Source organism: Crinia signifera, chromosome 4, assembly GCF_055691185.1.
Source record: "Crinia signifera chromosome 4, ASM5569118v1, whole genome shotgun sequence".
NCBI lineage: Eukaryota > Metazoa > Chordata > Amphibia > Anura > Myobatrachidae > Crinia > Crinia signifera.
In genome coordinates this window covers 26,925,273-26,943,255 of record NC_139220.1, presented here as the reverse complement: position 1 = coordinate 26,943,255, position 17,983 = coordinate 26,925,273, and the positions used below count along the sequence as shown (strand labels likewise).

The window sequence follows — 17,983 nt, the reverse complement described above, 5'->3', positions numbered from 1 at the left end:
CAGAGAGCAGCCGGGGCACGTGTCTCTAGTAGTGTCTCATAGAGAAAGATCCCAAATCAGAACTTTATAGGCCTATAATAGTGTTTTCAAGATTGAACCGTATTTCATACCCCTGCTGTAATCTAGGAAACATGCCCTATTTGCAGGTAACAAGTTAGACCGTAAGACTCATTTAACTAATCTAGCCATTCATTCCTGTATCCCCACAGATCAGACTGGAATTGTGTGTTCTCCATGACCCTGTTTATGGAACATCTGCTTGTTGACGAGTACGCTCAGGATTTCCAGATGCAGAAACTGATAAAGGATCACACATTCTTTCTTGGACGGGTAAAAAAAAAAAAATTATACACAAGTGTGGTTCAATAAGCAGGGTAATAAGATTGTCGGAAACGCGGTCATGCATTGAGGGGTGTAGTGTGATCAGATTTCTGTGTGTAGAGGGCAGATCAGCAGCGGCCCGCATTGTGAGGCTGTCAATGTTTTGGCCTGAAAATTTTCCAAGATATACGATCCATTTGTCCGTCTTGCTCACGTGCAGGCAGCATTCATACAACATGTGGAGAACTATCTCCTATACACCCCACCAGGCCGAAGTACTTAAACACACAACCACTGCCCATAAAGGTACAAAATAAGCCAAGGAGTACATTCCAGTGTAACTATCCGTGGTAATACTCACTGTTAAATGTCCATACAGGTTGCCCCTACCGCCCGGTACCCATGAACCGATAAACTAATTACTACCATAATAGTGCCAGGAATTTCCCTTCACCGACTCATTCCTGTGCTTCACTCCCGGTCCTACTCTCCACTGCGCATGCTAACGTCATTTACCTGGTTGCAGGGTTTTTAGGGTTGAAATCCCTGTGGCATGTATAAAAGATAAACAGATACTCACCTCTCCGGTGGTCTCACTCCATGTTCTGAATGGGGAGGGGGCTGATGGGCAGGCTCAAGCGATGCTGGGAGATGTAGGCTCCCAGCAGCTGGCTCCATGGGGATTAAGTTAGAATTGTTGGTTGGTACTTTATCCTCTCCAAGACTTAGGACATAGACTCCTATATACCGGGCTAGATGGAGGAGATGGGGAGACAAATAAATCCTCAACATATACATGAAACAAAAAAACCTTGATATGGATAAAGAGGGGCAATAAATTGAAATGCTTACTAGCCAACGCAAGACGCCTGGCAGGGAAGATGGATGAGCTTGATACTCTGGCCTCATGGAACCACTATGATATAATTGGTGGTATAACGGGGACATGGTGCAATGAGAGACACGACTTGACTTCAAACATGGAAGAATACACCCTTTTCATAAAAGATTGGAAAAATAGTGTACCTTTATGAAATATCAAACCTAAAACCATGTTCAAAGGAAATGGCCTCAGGGACAATTGAGGATAATACTGAGGCTGTGTTTGACTAAGTGAAAATTTTTCTGAAAATCATTCTTGTATTTTCTCAGGATAATAGTCAGTGATGTCTTTATATTACTTTGCTGACTTCTGAGTATTCCCTTAGAAATAATCTTGTTTTTCCTCCTCAGTGCCTGGAGGGCTTCCCTGATATAAAGTCTCACAAACCTTTCATGGCAGTGGTTGATGTTCTCCATAGATGCAGAGATGAAGTTGCCAAATCCGTTTCCAAGTAATATTTTTGAAAAAGATTTATGTGTATTTATTTCAGAATAAAAAAGTGCCTGTGTATTAGCAGCGGTGCTAAACCGTGTACTGTCGGACAGTCTCTAATGTCGGTGTGTTCAGTACATGATAATGTGTTTGGCTTCATACAGCTCCTACACTTACTTTGTGTGTAACAGGCTGGGCTTGTTCTGCCACCCAGTAAGGCAGTTATGTTCAATATACGGCCCTTCATCTCTTATGCAACTATAAGTCCCATCATGCCTTGCCACAGTTTTGCTGCTAGGAATGCTAAAACAATGGGCTGGCATGCTGGGATGTGTAGTTTCACAACAGCTGGACATCCCCGCTGTAGTGAATCTGGTTCTGCAGCTTGATTAAATACACGTTTGGAAGTACAGCTGATCGCACCCAGGAGCAGGTTGTGGGATGCATTGAGCATCTCGGCAGATGGAATGCCAGTCATACTAGGATGCTGAATGCATCCCAAGACTACTGCCAGGAGCCCAGCACCGGAATGTCAACTTTGCTGCGGATGCCAGTGCCTGAATCCTGACTACCGGCATCCTAAATGCAAGTGTGCAGGCAACGGTAGCGATAAGCTAGTGGAAGGGGGGGGGGGGGGGGGGTGGTGGTGGTTAGGTTTAACCCTTTCAGTGTTGTGCTCCATAAAAAAAAAACCGCCACTGTCTCTCGGGGCCAGGCAGCGCCGCTGAGCACTACATCAGCCACTACGAGGCCCTGCCCCCAGCAACCCAGCTGTGTGCGCCATGATGTTGGCAAGGTCATGCCGCACACAGCCAGGGGGGGGGGGGGAGAGGAGCCGCGGCTGCCCGGCACTAAGCAGCGCAGACAGTGGCAATCCCGAGAATTTTCTGAGTTTGCCAGTCTGGGCACTGAAGCATAGCCCGGAGAATTCTCGGGAGTGCCAGGGAAGAGGTTATGCAGTAGTGGGGGACTTCGGTTTAGGCTGCGGAGTGGGGACGGGAGAAAGTTAGGTTTAGGCTGTCTCTCTGATGATCGGTGGGACCATACACAATTACCGATCATCGAGCCGATTCTTTCAGCCTGATGTTACATCTGGGCAGGCATGTGCTCACCCGTTGTGATCTGAGTCACCAGTGGCCTCTACAGCAAGTATAAAGATAGTTGGTAAAGTGCCCGTACACACAGCACAATATATATCTGCAGATATATTGGCAAACAACTTCTACTCTCCTGCCCCTAACTGCCACTTCACGCACTTGCACTTTACTCGTTTGGGATCCAACCAGCCGTCCTCACCAGTGGACTGAACTACCTTTCCACAGTGCTACATTTGGTCCTTTTCAAATCCCAGCATCAAGGGAAGACAAAGCCGACACGCTATCCACAAAAGGATTAAAGATCTCCCAAGCTACGCATTATAAGGACTGCACTGGTAACTATACCTCTTCTAAATTATAACCTGGATAAGGGAAGCAAATATCCCCCGCTTTCACCAACTGGTCCCCTGTTTTCACCAACTGGTCCCCTGGTCCTTCATCTGGCGGCACAATAGGAGCGGATCCCCATTTTTTGGTTTCCCCTCCCCTGGAAAACCTATTGACAGTAGTGGCTTTTTGTGGGCAGTGAACTTTGATTTTGTTTTTAAGTTTTCAATTTTTAATGTGTTTAATTATGTGCACCAATAAATGATAATATTTTTATTGTAATCCTCATTGGTCCAAGCGCTACCTTTTCTTTGTCACATCGCTGGTACACACCCACTGATGCACCCTCCTATATAATTTATCAGCTGCTGTGTACCTACAGTACAGTAGCTTTACTATGTATTGGCTGTTAAATATTATCATTGCTGTTTTGATTACTACGTATTTCTTACAGGTTTGGAATGCAAGCGTGCGCAATCTGCAAAGGGGACCCCATTGAGCCAGTATGCCTTGACTGCGAACATGTTTACTGCCAGCCTTGTCTAAAGCAGTGGCTAGATACTGGCAAAAATAATTGCCCCTTGTGCAATGCCCAGCTGCCAGACTCCTACACTATTGTTGTGTCCAAGGAAATGCGGTAAGCTTACATGTATTTGTAGATTGTAACCTGGTATACATGTTTCAGTCACAGTGTACATAATAAATAAGATAAGAACCTGTGCATGCTAATTGAATTGACATAGCATTTTTGCAACATATGGCATGTGCCCAGGGGACATACAGTATGTTGCTAAGTGGAAGTGGGGGCAGGGCTCACCACTACTCGTCATTGGGCACCACCCCCTCAGTGAAGTGCCGTGGGTTGTTTATGATGGGCTGGGTCAACATTTTATGATTTGAATAGAAACACTTTAAGTCAGTGGTCTCCAACCTTTTTTGGGTCGGGAGCTACTCGCGACAAAATAAACCGCCCGAAGAGCTACTAAAGTAAAAAATGGTAAAAAATCTGCATAATATAAAAAAAAATGCCCTTTACACATAATGCCACAAACCGTAATGCCCCTGACACATTAGACCACACACTGCAATGCCCCAGACACAATATGCCACACACTGCAAGGTCCAATATGGCACAAACATACCTCCCAACACTGGAGGCAGAGGAGAAGAGACATCTGCCGTGGCACGCGCCAAAAATTAGAGGGTTCAGCTACTACCGTGGAACTCCTGCGAGGCTACATCCCCCATTTTCCTTGTCAGGGTCCATGGGTCCCACAGGGGACATCGGGGTTGTAGGCGGATCCAGGGGGTCCGAGGCACCAATCAGCGAAGCTCTTAAAGGTTTTACCCAGCATGCCCGGGCCCTCTCCCCTACAGCCCCGCCTCCAGGCTACTGCCGCCAGTTTTTAGTTGGTGCCTGCAGGAAGCAGACGCACCTGTAATCAGCAGGAATCACCTCTTTGAGGTGATTCCAGAAGAAGCTTTTTTATTTTTTATTTTTAAAACAGCCGCTACGGCGGCAGAAGCCGCCTTGCGGCAGAGACGCTCCCCGCCGTCAGTGATTGACAGCGGAGTGAGCGTCTCCTTCACTCCTCCCGGCGCCGACCTCCTCAGAACATCTTGAGGCAGACGGCGGAGGCGACGTCAGCGCCTAGCACCGCCGGACGTCGCTCTCCTGACAGCGTGGCCGGACCAGGAGCAGGTAAGGCTTCCTAAGGAAGCACTAATCGCTGTCCTGCCGCGGCGCGCTGGGAGACGCCCGCGGTGGCTGGCGTGGGCACTCGCTTCGGCCAGGGACCCCACTAGACCACCGGGGACAGAGCAGCAGGCTGGGCCTGGGGGGGGACCCATTTTTAAGTAGCTCTTATGCTCCGGTGGGGGAAGTCCAGCAAGGGGAGGTGGCGCTTGGCCTGCAGTCCCTCCCCCAGCTTTGGCGCCAATCTCCTCGAGGTCTGCCGTCCATTAGCTGAAACTGTTTGTGCCCGCCCCCCCTCTCTTGGACCAGCGCCATTACAGCAGCACGCAGGTCTCCAGAGGTCGGGCACATCTCTCTCCCCTGTGAAACCGGCTACAGGCTAAGTAGTGCTTTTCACAGCCACCCTCATTCCCCCTTTTACTCTATAGAGTACTGTGGTTGATATAGGGTGTGTTAGATTATCTATATTGCTATAGTGTGTATGTGACTTTGTGCTAGCACTTCTTTTTCCTCTGTCAGTTTTTTTCTCAAACTGTCCACTTTACTTCTAAGTGAGGTTTTTACCTCAGAGGTCACATACTGTCAGTGGATCACTCTAGGTTCTCTTCTACTGAGTTACCTACTGTGCACTGTATCCCCCCTCTTGGGAGTGTTCTCACTATGTCCAAACGGGGGCGCAACCAGACAGAATCTCCCTTGCTCTTGTCTTGTAAGAGCTGCGCTGCAGGTCTGTCTCAAATGGATGTCATCCAGGATGGGCTATGTGTCAATTGCTTTACTCCTCCTGACCATCCCCAGCCCTCAGGGGCACCCCAGCCACCATGGGCAGCCTTTCAACAGCTGTTGGGCACCCTGGTGGATCGTCTCCCTAATGCTGTAGCACCCCCTGTAGTACAGCCCCCCCCCTCCATGGGTGGATGCTTTGTCGACCACGGTGCAGACTTTGCAGCAGACTACGGCAGCTATGCAGAAGCTACTGCCACATGCTGCACAACCCAGTAGATCTTTGATAAATCCGTTACTACCGGTAACCAGGGATGGCTCTGATGACACAGACGATGGCGGGGATGACCCCGATAATGCAGACCCTGATAATGGGGATGACATCATACCTGACGACGATCAGGATGACCCTATGCCTACGGACCCTTCCGCTTCTCAGGCTGAAACCCCTGACATAGCAGGCCTTATTTATGCTATCCGGGAGGTTCTTCTGTCAGATGCAGATGAACCTGAACCTACTGCTAAGACCAGGGACGTCTTCAAAAAGCAGAAGGTAGTCAAAGCCCAGTTCCCTCATTCTGATCATTTATCAGAAATCAGGAGAGATCAATGGGAGGCTTTAGGGAAGAGAGCCAACATATCTAAAAAGATGTTGGCTAGATACCCGCTACCTCCAGAGGATTGTACCCCTTGGGAAATCCCTCCCACAGTGGACGCGCACGTGTCCAGGCTGGTTAAACCATCCGTGCTCCCGGTAGCCTCAGGGTCAGCCCTGAAGGACCAGACAGACAGGCGTCTGGAAAACGCTCTCAAGGCAGCCTTTTCTTATGCAGGGGCAGTGCAGAGGCCTACAATTGCAGCTACTTGGGCGGCAAAGGCCATTTCTCCTTGGTTACAAGTGATAGAGGATGAGTTGGCCCCAGTCGCATCTGAGGATGCAAGGCTGTGTATGCAACACATCAAACATGCAGCAACATATATTATGGATGCTATGTCGGACGCCGGCACTCTAGCTGCCAGAGCCTCCGCCAGTTCAGTGCTGGCACGCCGGATTATCTGGCTTCGGTCATGGAAGGCGGACTTAGAATCCAAAAGGACTCTGGAACTCTTACCCTTTAAAGGGGAAAACCTGTTTGGGGAGGAGTTAAATAAAATTGTGGCTTCCTTGGCGTCAGCTAAGACAGCCTGCCTCCCTACGGCTCTACCTCAAAGGCCTAGAACCCAGTCCTTTCGGCCCTTTCGCCCTCAAGGCAAGGCCAGAGGCCAGTCCTATACCAGACCCTCGCCCGCTCATAAAACTGGCAAACCCAAACCCAAGCAGCCTTGGGCCGCCAGACAGGCTCCCCCCAAGGCCGACAAGCCTTCAGCATGACGGGTCCAGCCTCCCACAGACGGACCCCCAAGTGGGAGGCAGACTCCTGTACTTCGCTCACCAGTGGCTGTCCACCACAAAGGATGCCTGGGTGAGGGAGGTAGTGTCGCAGGGGTACGCCATATCCTTCTCAAAGCCTCCCCCAAGAAGGTTCTTTTGCACAGGTCTCCCAAGAGACCCAGGCAAGGCAGAACACTTGAGGATCATCCTACAGACCTTACTTCGGTCGCGGGTCATTGTTCCAGTGCCAGGGCACCAGAGAGGCCTCGGCTTCTACTCAACCCTGTTTCTGGTACCAAAACCAAATGGAACATTCCGTCCCATTTTAAACCTCAAAGCTCTGAACAAGGTGGTAAAAGTCACAAAGTTCAGGATGGAGACCTTGAGGACCATTATCCTGGCCCTAGAGGAGGGGGACTTCATGGTCTCTCTAGATATCAGAGACGCATACCTCCACATCCCCATCCTACCGGCCCACCAGAAGTATTTGCGCTTTGCTATTCTGAAGAGTCACTACCAGTTTCAGGCCCTCCCATTCGGCCTTGCAACAGCGCCAAGGATTTTTACAAAAGTGATGGCTATAATGGCAGAAATCCTGCACAAGCAGGGGATCAGGGTCTTCCCCTACTTGGACGACCTGTTGATTGTAGCCAAGTCACCAGAGGTCCTAACATCCCACTTGCAGATAACAATCTCCACATTACAGGATCACGGGTGGCTCCTCAACTGGGAGAAATCTTCCACGATCCCCTCCCAGAGAATGTTGCATCTGGGAGCTTTACTGGACACCAGAGCCCTGCGTCTGTTTCTCCCAAACGACAAGGCCAGGGACTTAATACAGAGAATCCAGATCTTTGCTCAGAAACCAAGAGTCTCGGTTCACTGGGCCATGAAAATATTGGGGAGGATGGTGTCCACATTCGACATGGTCGAGTGGGCCCAGTTCCACTCCCGTCCGCTCCAGGGCCTGGTCCTGGCGAAATGGGATGGCCTACCACAACACGTCAAGTCGACGTTTCTCACTCTAACACAGGAGGTCAAAGACTCGCTCCTGTGGTGGGAACAGATGGACCACCTAAACCAGGGGAGACTATTCTGGTTCAGAGAATGGATAGTACTAACCTCAGACGCCAGCCTGCGAGGCTGGGGGGCAGTAGTAGGATCCCGGTCCTTGCAAGGCGTCTGGACCGAACCAGAATCTCGATTATCCATCAATGTCTTAGAGATTCGAGCAGCCTACAATGCCCTTCTTCAGTCTCAGGATCTGTTGCAGGGAAAACCTGTCCAGATCAGGTCGGACAACGCCACGGCGGTGGCATACATAAACCGCCAGGGAGGAACACAAAGTGTCGCCGCCCTCCGGGAGGTCTCCAGGATTCTCACCTGGGGGGAAGAACATCTCCTAGCCCTGTCGGCAGTCTTCATCCCAGGAGTCCTGAACTGGGAGGCGGACTTTCTGAGCCGACAGGATATCCACCCGGGGGAGTGGTCTCTACACCCGGAAGTGTTTGTCAGTCTGACGCAAGTCTGGGGCACCCCAGATGTAGACCTCATGGCGTCCAGACACAATTTCAAAGTCCCATGCTTCGGAGCAAGGACCAGGGATCCTCAGGCCTACTTCACGGATGCCCTGTCCGTACCGTGGAAGTTTCATCTCCCATACGCGTTCCCTCCGATAAACATGATCCCCAGGGTGATCAGAAAGTTCAGGCAGGAAGGAGGAACCCTCCTTCTCATCGCGCCAGACTGGCCACGCCGACACTGGTACGTGGACCTACAACAATTGTCACACCAGTCCCCCTGGCCATTGCCTCTTCGTCAAGATCTGTTGAGCCAGGGGCCGTGTCTTCATCCAGACCCTCAGCGCCTGTCTTTGACGGCGTGGCTCTTGAAATTGCCTTATTAAAGAGCAAGGGTTTTTCTGACAAGGTGGCTAGGACGATGATCCAGGCTCGCAAGCCAGCATCTTCAAAGATATACTACCGGACTTGGCATTCCTATTTTTCTTGGTGCAATACTAATAAATATGATCCAAAGATTTTCAAAACAGCCAGGATATTGGCCTTCCTTCAAAATGGATTGGACTTAGGACTAAGATTGGCTTCTCTGAAGGTCCAAATCTCAGCCCTTTCAGTATGGTTTCAGAGAAAGATTGCATTCTTACCTGACATTCGCACATTTCTACAGGGAGTAGTAAACATACAGCCTCCCTTTGTTCCTCCCACGAATCCTTGGGACTTATCTTTAGTGCTTCAAGCTTTAACCAAACCACCGTTTGAACCACTATCATCAGTGGAGCTTAAATGGCTGACAGTCAAAACTGTCTTCCTCCTGGCCATTGCCTCCGCACGCAGGGTGTCGGATCTTTCCGCACTGTCGTGTAAATCACCCTTCCTGGTGTTCCACAGTGACAGGGCAGTGTTACGGACAAGGTCTTCTCATCTGCCCAAGGTGGTGACAAAATTTCATGTCAACCAGGAAATCGTGGTACCTGCATTCACCTCAGATGACCTTTCATCTGATGAAAAATTGCTTGATGTGGTCAGAGCTTTGGCCATCTATATCGACCGCACTAAATCGGTCAGGAAATCAGATTCCCTCTTTGTGTTATATGGCTTTCACAAGAAGGGTTGGCCAGCGGGTAAACAAACTATTGCCCGCTGGATCCGCATGGCTATACAACAGGCATATCTTCTGTCTAACAGGCCCATTCTGGTTGCTATCAGAGCACACTCTACTAGAGCGGTTGGGCCTTCATGGGCAGCAAGCAGGGGTGCTTCTGCCGAACAGCTGTGCAAGGCTGCAACGTGGTCATCCGTCCAGACATTCATTAAGTTCTACGCCTTTGACACGTTCGCCTCCCAGGATGCCTCCTTCGGTCGTCGGGTTCTGCTGACACCTCAGACAAATTCCCTCCCTTAATTACGGCTTGTGACATCCCCGATGTCCCCTGTGGGACCCATGGACCCTGACAAGGAAAAGGAGAGTTATGGTAGACCTACCTTTGTTAACTCCCTTTCCTTGAAGTCCATGGGAACCACAGGGCGCCCACCCTCTAAATTTGCCACTGAGGTTCACCTTTATGTGATGTTCTGATACTGTGACCTGTTCTGACCAGTCCAGAAGTATGTATGAGTTCTGGGCATATGTGTTCTCTGTCCTCTTCTCTTCTCCGCTTCCTGCTCTCGGCTTGTTACCAAAAACTGGCGGCAGTAGCCTGGAGGCGGGGCTGTAGGGGAGAGGGCCCGGGCATGCTGGGTAAAACCTTTAAGAGCTTCGCTGATTGGTGCCTCGGACCCCCTGGATCCGCCTACAACCCCGATGTCCCCTGTGGTTCCCATGGACTTCAAGGAAAGGGAGTTAACAAAGGTAGGTCTACCATAACTCTCCTTTTTCCCGCTATGGGGGCATGGTCAGCTCTCTAAGAGCTGTAGCCACATGGGGTGGGGCCATGGAAAATGGGGGTGTGATACACATATGCCCTCAATAGTGCAGTGCCAGGTACACATGACCCCAATAGTGCAGTCCGTGATACCCATTATAAATATGCCCCGCACCGTGATGCTCCATTATACATATGCCCCACACCGTGATGCTCCATTATACATATGCCCCACACCGTGATGCTCCATTATACATATGCCACACCGTGATCCACCATTATACATATGCCACACCGTGATGCTCCATTATACATATGCCACACACCGTGATGCTCCATTATACATATGCCACACACCGTGATGCTCCATTATACATATGCCACACACCGTGATGCTCCATTATACATATGCCACACACCGTGATGCTCCATTATACATATGCCACACACCGTGATGCCCATTATACATATGCCACACACCATGATGCCTATTATACATATGCCACACACCATGATGCTCCATTATACATATGCCACACCGTGATGCTCCATTATACATATGCCACACAATGTTAAGCTCCATTATACATATGCCACACAGCGTGATGCTCCATTATACATATGCCACACAGCGTGATGCTCCATTATACATATGCCACACACACACGATGCCCATTATACATATGCCCAACAACGTGATTCTCCATTACACAAATGCCCCACAGTGTGATACTCCATTAAACATATGCCACACAGTGATGCTCCATTATACAAATGCCCCACACCGTGATGCCGATTATGCCTATGACCCACAATGTGAAGCTCCTTTATACATATGCCCCACACATTGATGCTCATTAAACATATGCCCCACACATTGATGCTCATTAAACATATGCCCCACACATTGATGCTCATTAAACATATGCCCCACAAATGATGCCCATTAAACATATGCCCCACAAATGATGCCCATTAAACATATGCTCCACAAATGATGCCCATTAAACATATGCCCCACAAATGATGCCCATTAAACATATGCCCCACAAATGATGCCCATTAAACATATGCCCCACACATTGATGCTCATTAAATATATGCCACATAAATGATGCCCATTAAACATATGCCCCACACCCAAGGTGTGGGGCATATGTTTAATGGGCATCATTTGTGTGGCATATGTTTAATGACTCAATGCCACACACATGATGCCCATTATATACCTCAAGCAGGAATGCAGGCTGGAGTCACCCGCATGTACTTTGCGCACACAGAGTTTTACAATACCTAAAGCAGGACTTCAGCGCAGGACTTGAGCAGAGGCTGTGGCGGCGTGGCGCAGGACTGGCTTGAGCAGAGGCTGTGGTGTCGGATGGAAAATACGCTGGGGACGTCAGGAGGTCACGCGGCACGAAGTCACTATGAGACCTCCTGCCGCCAAGCGAGGATGGAACCGCTACGCTGCAGGAGGTCACTGCCGCAAAGTCAGGACCCCAAACGCTGCATTACAGTACATCTCTTTCTGACCTCCTGCCGCCAAGCAAGGAACCTCTACGCGGCAGGAGGTCACTGGAAGCACGCCGAGCTACTTAAATACACCAGGCGAGCTACCTGTCGCTCGCGAGCGACGGGTTGGCGAACCCTGCTTTAAGTTGTTCCTGGCCCCTCCCCTTTCCCTGTGTTTTTTTTTTTTTTAGGATTATCCACCCCATAATGCTCACTTCATTAGGAAATGAGCAGGTTGCTGGAGGACCGCCTACTTTTATGGGAGCGTGGGGAACTGCCCACAAATTCAGCTTAAAAAAAAAAAAATATATATATATATATATATATATATTGTATATTGATTTTTGTTTGGTTGTGTCTGAACATTGTATTTAGCTGTTATTGTTTTAGCTACATAAATGAGATGCTATCTCTTCAATTGTCTAATTTCAAGGGATTCCATTGAGAAAAATGCTCAGTTTCAAAAACTGTGCAATGGATTTTTTGTCGATATCGTTTGCACCATGTGCTTCAAAGACCGCAGCCCGCCGGCCAGGGAGGTCATCAAACATCTCCTGTCTCTCCTTTTTGGCAATATTGGTAAGTACTGTACATTTTGTGTTTTATCTCAGTGTTATGCAGCATGCAGTAACATTTAGTGTGATACAGTTTACAGTACTGCATGTCTTTCTAAAGATTGAATTTCTTAACCTTTGAAACTCAGGGTCTAGGCATTTTACCCGGGCTATGTCACCATTTGAGGATGCCGTGGACAAAACCCCAGTAATACGTTCCGTCATACTGAAACTACTTTTGAAATACAGGTAAAAAAAACTTTATTGTGCATGGAGTCAGCCATTTTGCTTTTCTTTTGCATGCCTACTTTATGTTGAATGACCTTAAAAGAAAAATGAACATTTTCTTTATCTCTATTTCAGCTTTGATTATATAAAGCAGTATGCCCAAGAATATTTAAATAAAGTGGAGGATAGCAATCTTCTGATTTTGGAGGACACCACAGAAGTCTACTTGCTGTTTGTACACTGTTTGGAGGTGAGGCTCGTGCATCTCCTGTCATTTGGACAGAATGAGCTTTATTTGGTGGTTGCACATAGGCTCAAATTGTGAGGAAAACAACCAATTAGATTTCGGTTATACTGTAGGTGTCTAATTACGGATGTGTCCTCATACACTATTGGTACAGTTGCAACAAATTATCGGTGTAATTTTGTCAAGCGGTTTAATTTCACCTCATTGTGACTAAGGGGCAGATTTATTAAGCTTGGAGAAGAGATAAACTGGAGATAAAGCGGAGAAAAGGTAAAAGGAGATAAAGCACCAGCCAATCAGCTGTGTTTTAAAAAGACAGTTGGGAGTTGATTGGCTGCTGCTTTGTCTCCTTTTACCTTTTCTCTGCTTTATCTCCAGTTTATCTCTTCTCCAAGCTTGATAAATCTGCCCCTAAAATAGAGGCTTAGGTGTATGAGGACACGTCCGTAACTATGACGCTATTGATGGTTTGCGTCTGTTTTTGTTACACAGATTTGCACCTCTTACCAATAATAGTATGTTACCATCATGGATTGTATGTGGAAAGAATCTCTTATATATAGCCAGATTTGTCACTCATCCCCTGTGTGTATAACGCTGGGCGGGGTTTCAAGAGCGTTATACACACATAGTTTTTGCCTTAGGACCCCCCCCCCCCCCCCACACCCAGCGTTATACAGAAACCCGCCCCCCCTAGGGATAGACTAGCGTTATACACACACCCCCTAGGAAAACACCGCCCCCAGCCAGGGCTACAGCACACTCCCACCATCCACCATTATTCACCACAGCCAACAGGTGAGCGGCGTGTCTGCCCGCACTCCCCCTGGGTCTGAGCACACAACCCCCCACCTCCGCCCAAATCGGCAGGTCTGTGTGGGGGGGGGGGGTTTGTGGGCAGACCCGCCGCTCTGGCAGAGGGGGGGGGGGTGCGGCCAGACCCGATGCTTCGGGGGAGGGAGGGTTTGCGGGCTTAGCCCCTTACGATGGTGTGAAGAGCGCTCGGGGTTGCGATGAATCACCTAGTGTTCATTTAAAAAAACATTGTTTTATTTTTTCTGCCTGATTTTAGGACTCACTGTTCGAAAAGGCCCAACAACTCTGCAGTGTTTCTTCTAATAAAAAACAATACCTTGAGGATGAGGGATCCTTCCTGCAAAGATACTTAAGAGACAACAAATGTGGACGGAATGAAAATTCTGTCCAGTTTCTTCAAGACGTGGCCAGGGTTAGGCTGGCTCTGGACACTGCAGCAGAAATGCTCTCTGTGAAATCAGGTAAATGGCATACACCGGGACACACCATCCTGTACACATTTACATCTCCATTAATTAATCCTCTGCTCATAGACCATGGGGACTGATGGAAGGCATATGAGTCAGGAGGCAGCAAATGGGATGCAGTCTTGTGCTGCTGTCGCTCCTGTCTCCTGTGAGCATCGCTCAACATACAGTACAAGCCTTTGAGTTAGGGTTGGCTTTCAAGGGTTCACCAGTGATGGCCTCCATTGATGGTGCCATTGTTGTTTGACGTTGATGAAACCAATATTTTAAAACTATTGATGATTTGATCTAAGGCATCATACGCCCAGTATCTATACTGTGGTACCTCATGAGCCAGACATGAAATATGCAGGACTAAGGCCCCCATTCTGGTCTGCTCAAGGATTGCAGCTTACCGAGCACCAGAGACACCGCCTGGAGCCCGTACGAGCGCCCGCTCCCCCTCCGTCAACGATTCCCATCATTAACATGGGAGGGGATATGTGACGAGAACACATCCGCTTTGCATGGTCGGCGACCATCGAATGATTTCTCCTGCCTTTGCAAATAAAAGTCAGTGGAAATTGACTTTTATTTGCCGGCGCCGGGACGAAGACGGGGTGGACGGCTCACATCCTGTGACGTCAGCCCCTGCCAGGCATCGTCCCACCCGCGTACCCATGGGGATGCCCATAAAACGTGGGTCGTTCCAATGAGGACCACAGTCCCTGCTGCCGCCCACCCTCAGGCCGCTATGATCCTTGCGAACGGCTCAGCAAAGACATTCGCAAAGAGGACCTGCACATGGACAAAATATACAATGCACATAGCCCCAAACATGGGAACATGGCCGAATTCGACCCCGTCCGAAGGTATCATAATCACTCACTAAGTGTCTCAACAGGGAGATGGGGCTAATTGGCGAGTCAGTCAGGTTAGGTAGACGATCACAAGTTGGAGGCGGTTCTACAGATTTATCATTGGGCTGTCCAGTTTCCTTTGCTCTTGAATGGAGTAAAGCGGAATCATCACCAAGTCTCTGCCATTGATGGCAAGAGAACCTTTGGATCCCTACCATCGCTTGAGAAAAAAAAAATCATGCACAAACCTTCTATGTGTAGTTATTTCCCCCTGTCCTCTCTAGAAGATGATACAGTGCTTATTTCACACACATATGCCAAAGGGTGTACCGCTTGTCTGAGTCACGTTCTGCACCTTTCAGCTCATCTCAAAATTGTGTTTCAGGATCCATCAATGAAAACTTTTTGAAATACGTAAATGATTTATGCTCCCACTCTGGCAATGACTGGTACAGAGTCTATTTAATTCGCAAACTGGCAAATCTGGACGGCATTGACACTGTTCAAAGGCATTTTAAAGATCCTCATTTAGGATGGATGTTTCCTAAAAATATGTTAAAAAAGAAGGTAATGCAATTCATATATTTAAGAATATTTATTGCCCACATGCAACTCTCTGAGGTTTTTTTTTTATGCTTTTGATGTAAAAGTCTGATGATTGCGCATTTGGTATTGCAGAACAATCAGACGAGTCAAATTGACCAGTTCTTGGTGTTGGGCAACATCTACAAAGCTCTGAGAGATGCTCTTGGTAGAGCACTGATTGAATGTAAAGAAGAACGGATTGCAACAGCCATAGAGGTATCTTGTATTCACGTCAATTGGTCTACACATAAACCACGTCAATAAGTAGCATTTCTTCCACATGCTGTGTCTGTGACAACCCGTATATATTACTTGATCGTCATCTTTGAGTTCAACGTTGGGAAGATGCAGCAGCAGTGTCTTATATAAGCATACTCTAGCTAGGCACAGGGGTTCCAAAAGGAGGGTGGGTACGAAGTATCCAGTAATGTCAAATTATAGTGGGTTGGTGGTGGCTTTGGTACTTGTTTCCTAGCACGGCCACAATCGCGGGCATCGTGTGCCTTAACTTTAAGGCACACGATGCCCGCGATGCCCGCGATTTCCCCATAGGCTTCAATGTTAAAATATTTTAACATTGAAGCCTATGCGATGGACCCGATTTGTCCATAGGCTTCAATGTTAAAATATTTTAACATTGAAAATGAGTGCATTCTACAGGAAAAAATGGGAAATGGCCCAATATGGGCCATTTCTCATTGGGTATGGCCCCGGCATATGTGTGTAAAAAATAATGGCCCCCCATTGTGACCGCCACCCCCACGATTGACGCGAACCCGAAGTGTGGCGAGCGCAGCGAGCCCGCGAGGGGCGGCGGTGCGAGTCCTCCGACCTTTTCATTCCCCTACTATCCACGTCGGCGTGGAGTTGAGAATATATAGTGTGGCGAGCGTAGCGAGCCACCGAGCCCGAAGCGTGGCGAGCGGACGCGGATACCTGTCAAGCCCACGAGGGGCGTCTCTCGCGGGCTTGACAGGTATCCGCGTCCCCTCGCGGGGCTCGCTGCGCTCGCCACACTTCGGGCTCGGTGGCTCGCTACGCTCGCCACACTATATATTCTCAACTCCACGCCGACGTGGATAGTAGGGGAATGAAAAGGTCGGAGGACGCGCACCGCCGCCCCTCGCGGGCTCGCCACGCTTCGGGTTCGCGTCAATCGTGGGGGTGGCGGCTACAATGGGGGGCCATTATTTTTTACACACATGCCGGGGCCATACCCAATGAGAAATGGCCCATATTGGGCCATTTACCTTTTTTTCTATGTTAAATGTACTCACTTTCAATGTTAAAATAATTTGACATTGAAGCCTATGGAGAAATCGGGTACATCGCGTCGGTCGCGTCGTGTGCGTTTTGGTATGCACCCGACGCGACCGACGCAATTTTTTTCCCGACACGACCACCACGATATAGCAGCATATAGCATAGTTCTATGTCTTGCGGAAAGCCAGCGGGAAGAGGGGCACACCACTGTATTGTGTACATACAGATGTATCCTGATACAGCTATGCCGAAGTCGCTCCACACAGAGCCACTTGGCACGCCATGAGATTCTGCTAGCGTCGGGCATCTGTTGAGTCTTTTCTAGCCTCTTTGACGCAGTGCGACTAAGATTCACAAGGAGACTCTGCTGATTAATTTGACATGCGGCTGTATGAAATGCTACGCTACAGCGGCTGTGGCTTTCACACACAGATATACAAGTGTTACATCAAATGAATTAGGACATACAGTAGGGGTACATTTATTAAGATGGGAGTTCTATTGAAGATGGGATTTTGCCAATCAGATACTATTTATTATTTTCTAGAATGTGGTAAATAAATAAGAAGTAGAATCTGATTGGTTGCTATGGGCAACATCTGTCCACACGAACACCGTATTAGTGTACCGCGTCCCCTCGCTGCACCAGCCATACTTCCGGCACAGTACCTAGTCGTGCAGCACTCTGATCCGTGTCCAGTAGGTGTTTAGCGGTTTCAGATCTTTGCCTCTGGTGACACCTACCTTAGGCCTACAGTTCTCCAGTCAGGCAGCCTGAGCGTTCCCTCTCCTGGGGGGCTGTTGAATGTCCCATGGCCCAGTGTTTCCCAGCCTGTCTGAGAAGGAAAAAAATAATTTTGGTCACTTAATCCTTTTCTGTGAAGCAGGTTAGGGAATAATATTTTGAGGTTTATAGACTATTATGTACCAATATTGCTACCATGGAATAACAAATCTTATGCTTCATTCCAAAGGAATGTAAAAGTCCGGACCGTGAACTGGCCGTGTCCATGCTCCTTGCTGTATTCCGGGAAATAACCGCATGTCATACTGATCAGAGCGCAGTGCTGGTAAGAGACTCATTGACGTGTGATGCTTCCCATCATTGATGTGTGATTCTTCCCTGCTGACGAGTGATTCTTCCTTGCCGACGAGTGATTCTTCCCCGCTGGCGTGTGATTCTTCCCCGCTGGCGTGTGATTCTTCCCCGCTGGCGTGTGATTCTTCCCCGCTGGCGTG

At 48.7% G+C, this 17,983-nt stretch overlaps 1 protein-coding gene across 5 annotated transcripts in view; it reads left to right on the top strand.

The window, feature by feature from the left end:
• RNF213 (ring finger protein 213) overlaps positions 1 to 17,983 on the top strand; it is a 218,750-nt gene that overhangs the window by 184,282 nt on the left and 16,485 nt on the right. For all 5 annotated transcript variants that reach the window (XM_083181465.1, XM_083181462.1, XM_083181466.1 and 2 more), the window contains 10 exons: positions 210 to 330; positions 1,555 to 1,655; positions 3,515 to 3,697; positions 12,179 to 12,324; positions 12,449 to 12,548; positions 12,663 to 12,777; positions 13,847 to 14,051; positions 15,282 to 15,463; positions 15,575 to 15,697; positions 17,719 to 17,814. In XM_083181465.1, the coding sequence (XP_083037591.1) occupies positions 210 to 330; positions 1,555 to 1,655; positions 3,515 to 3,697; positions 12,179 to 12,324; positions 12,449 to 12,548; positions 12,663 to 12,777; positions 13,847 to 14,051; positions 15,282 to 15,463; positions 15,575 to 15,697; positions 17,719 to 17,814 (1,372 nt within the window). The remainder of the gene's footprint in view (positions 1 to 209; positions 331 to 1,554; positions 1,656 to 3,514; positions 3,698 to 12,178; positions 12,325 to 12,448; positions 12,549 to 12,662; positions 12,778 to 13,846; positions 14,052 to 15,281; positions 15,464 to 15,574; positions 15,698 to 17,718; positions 17,815 to 17,983) is intronic.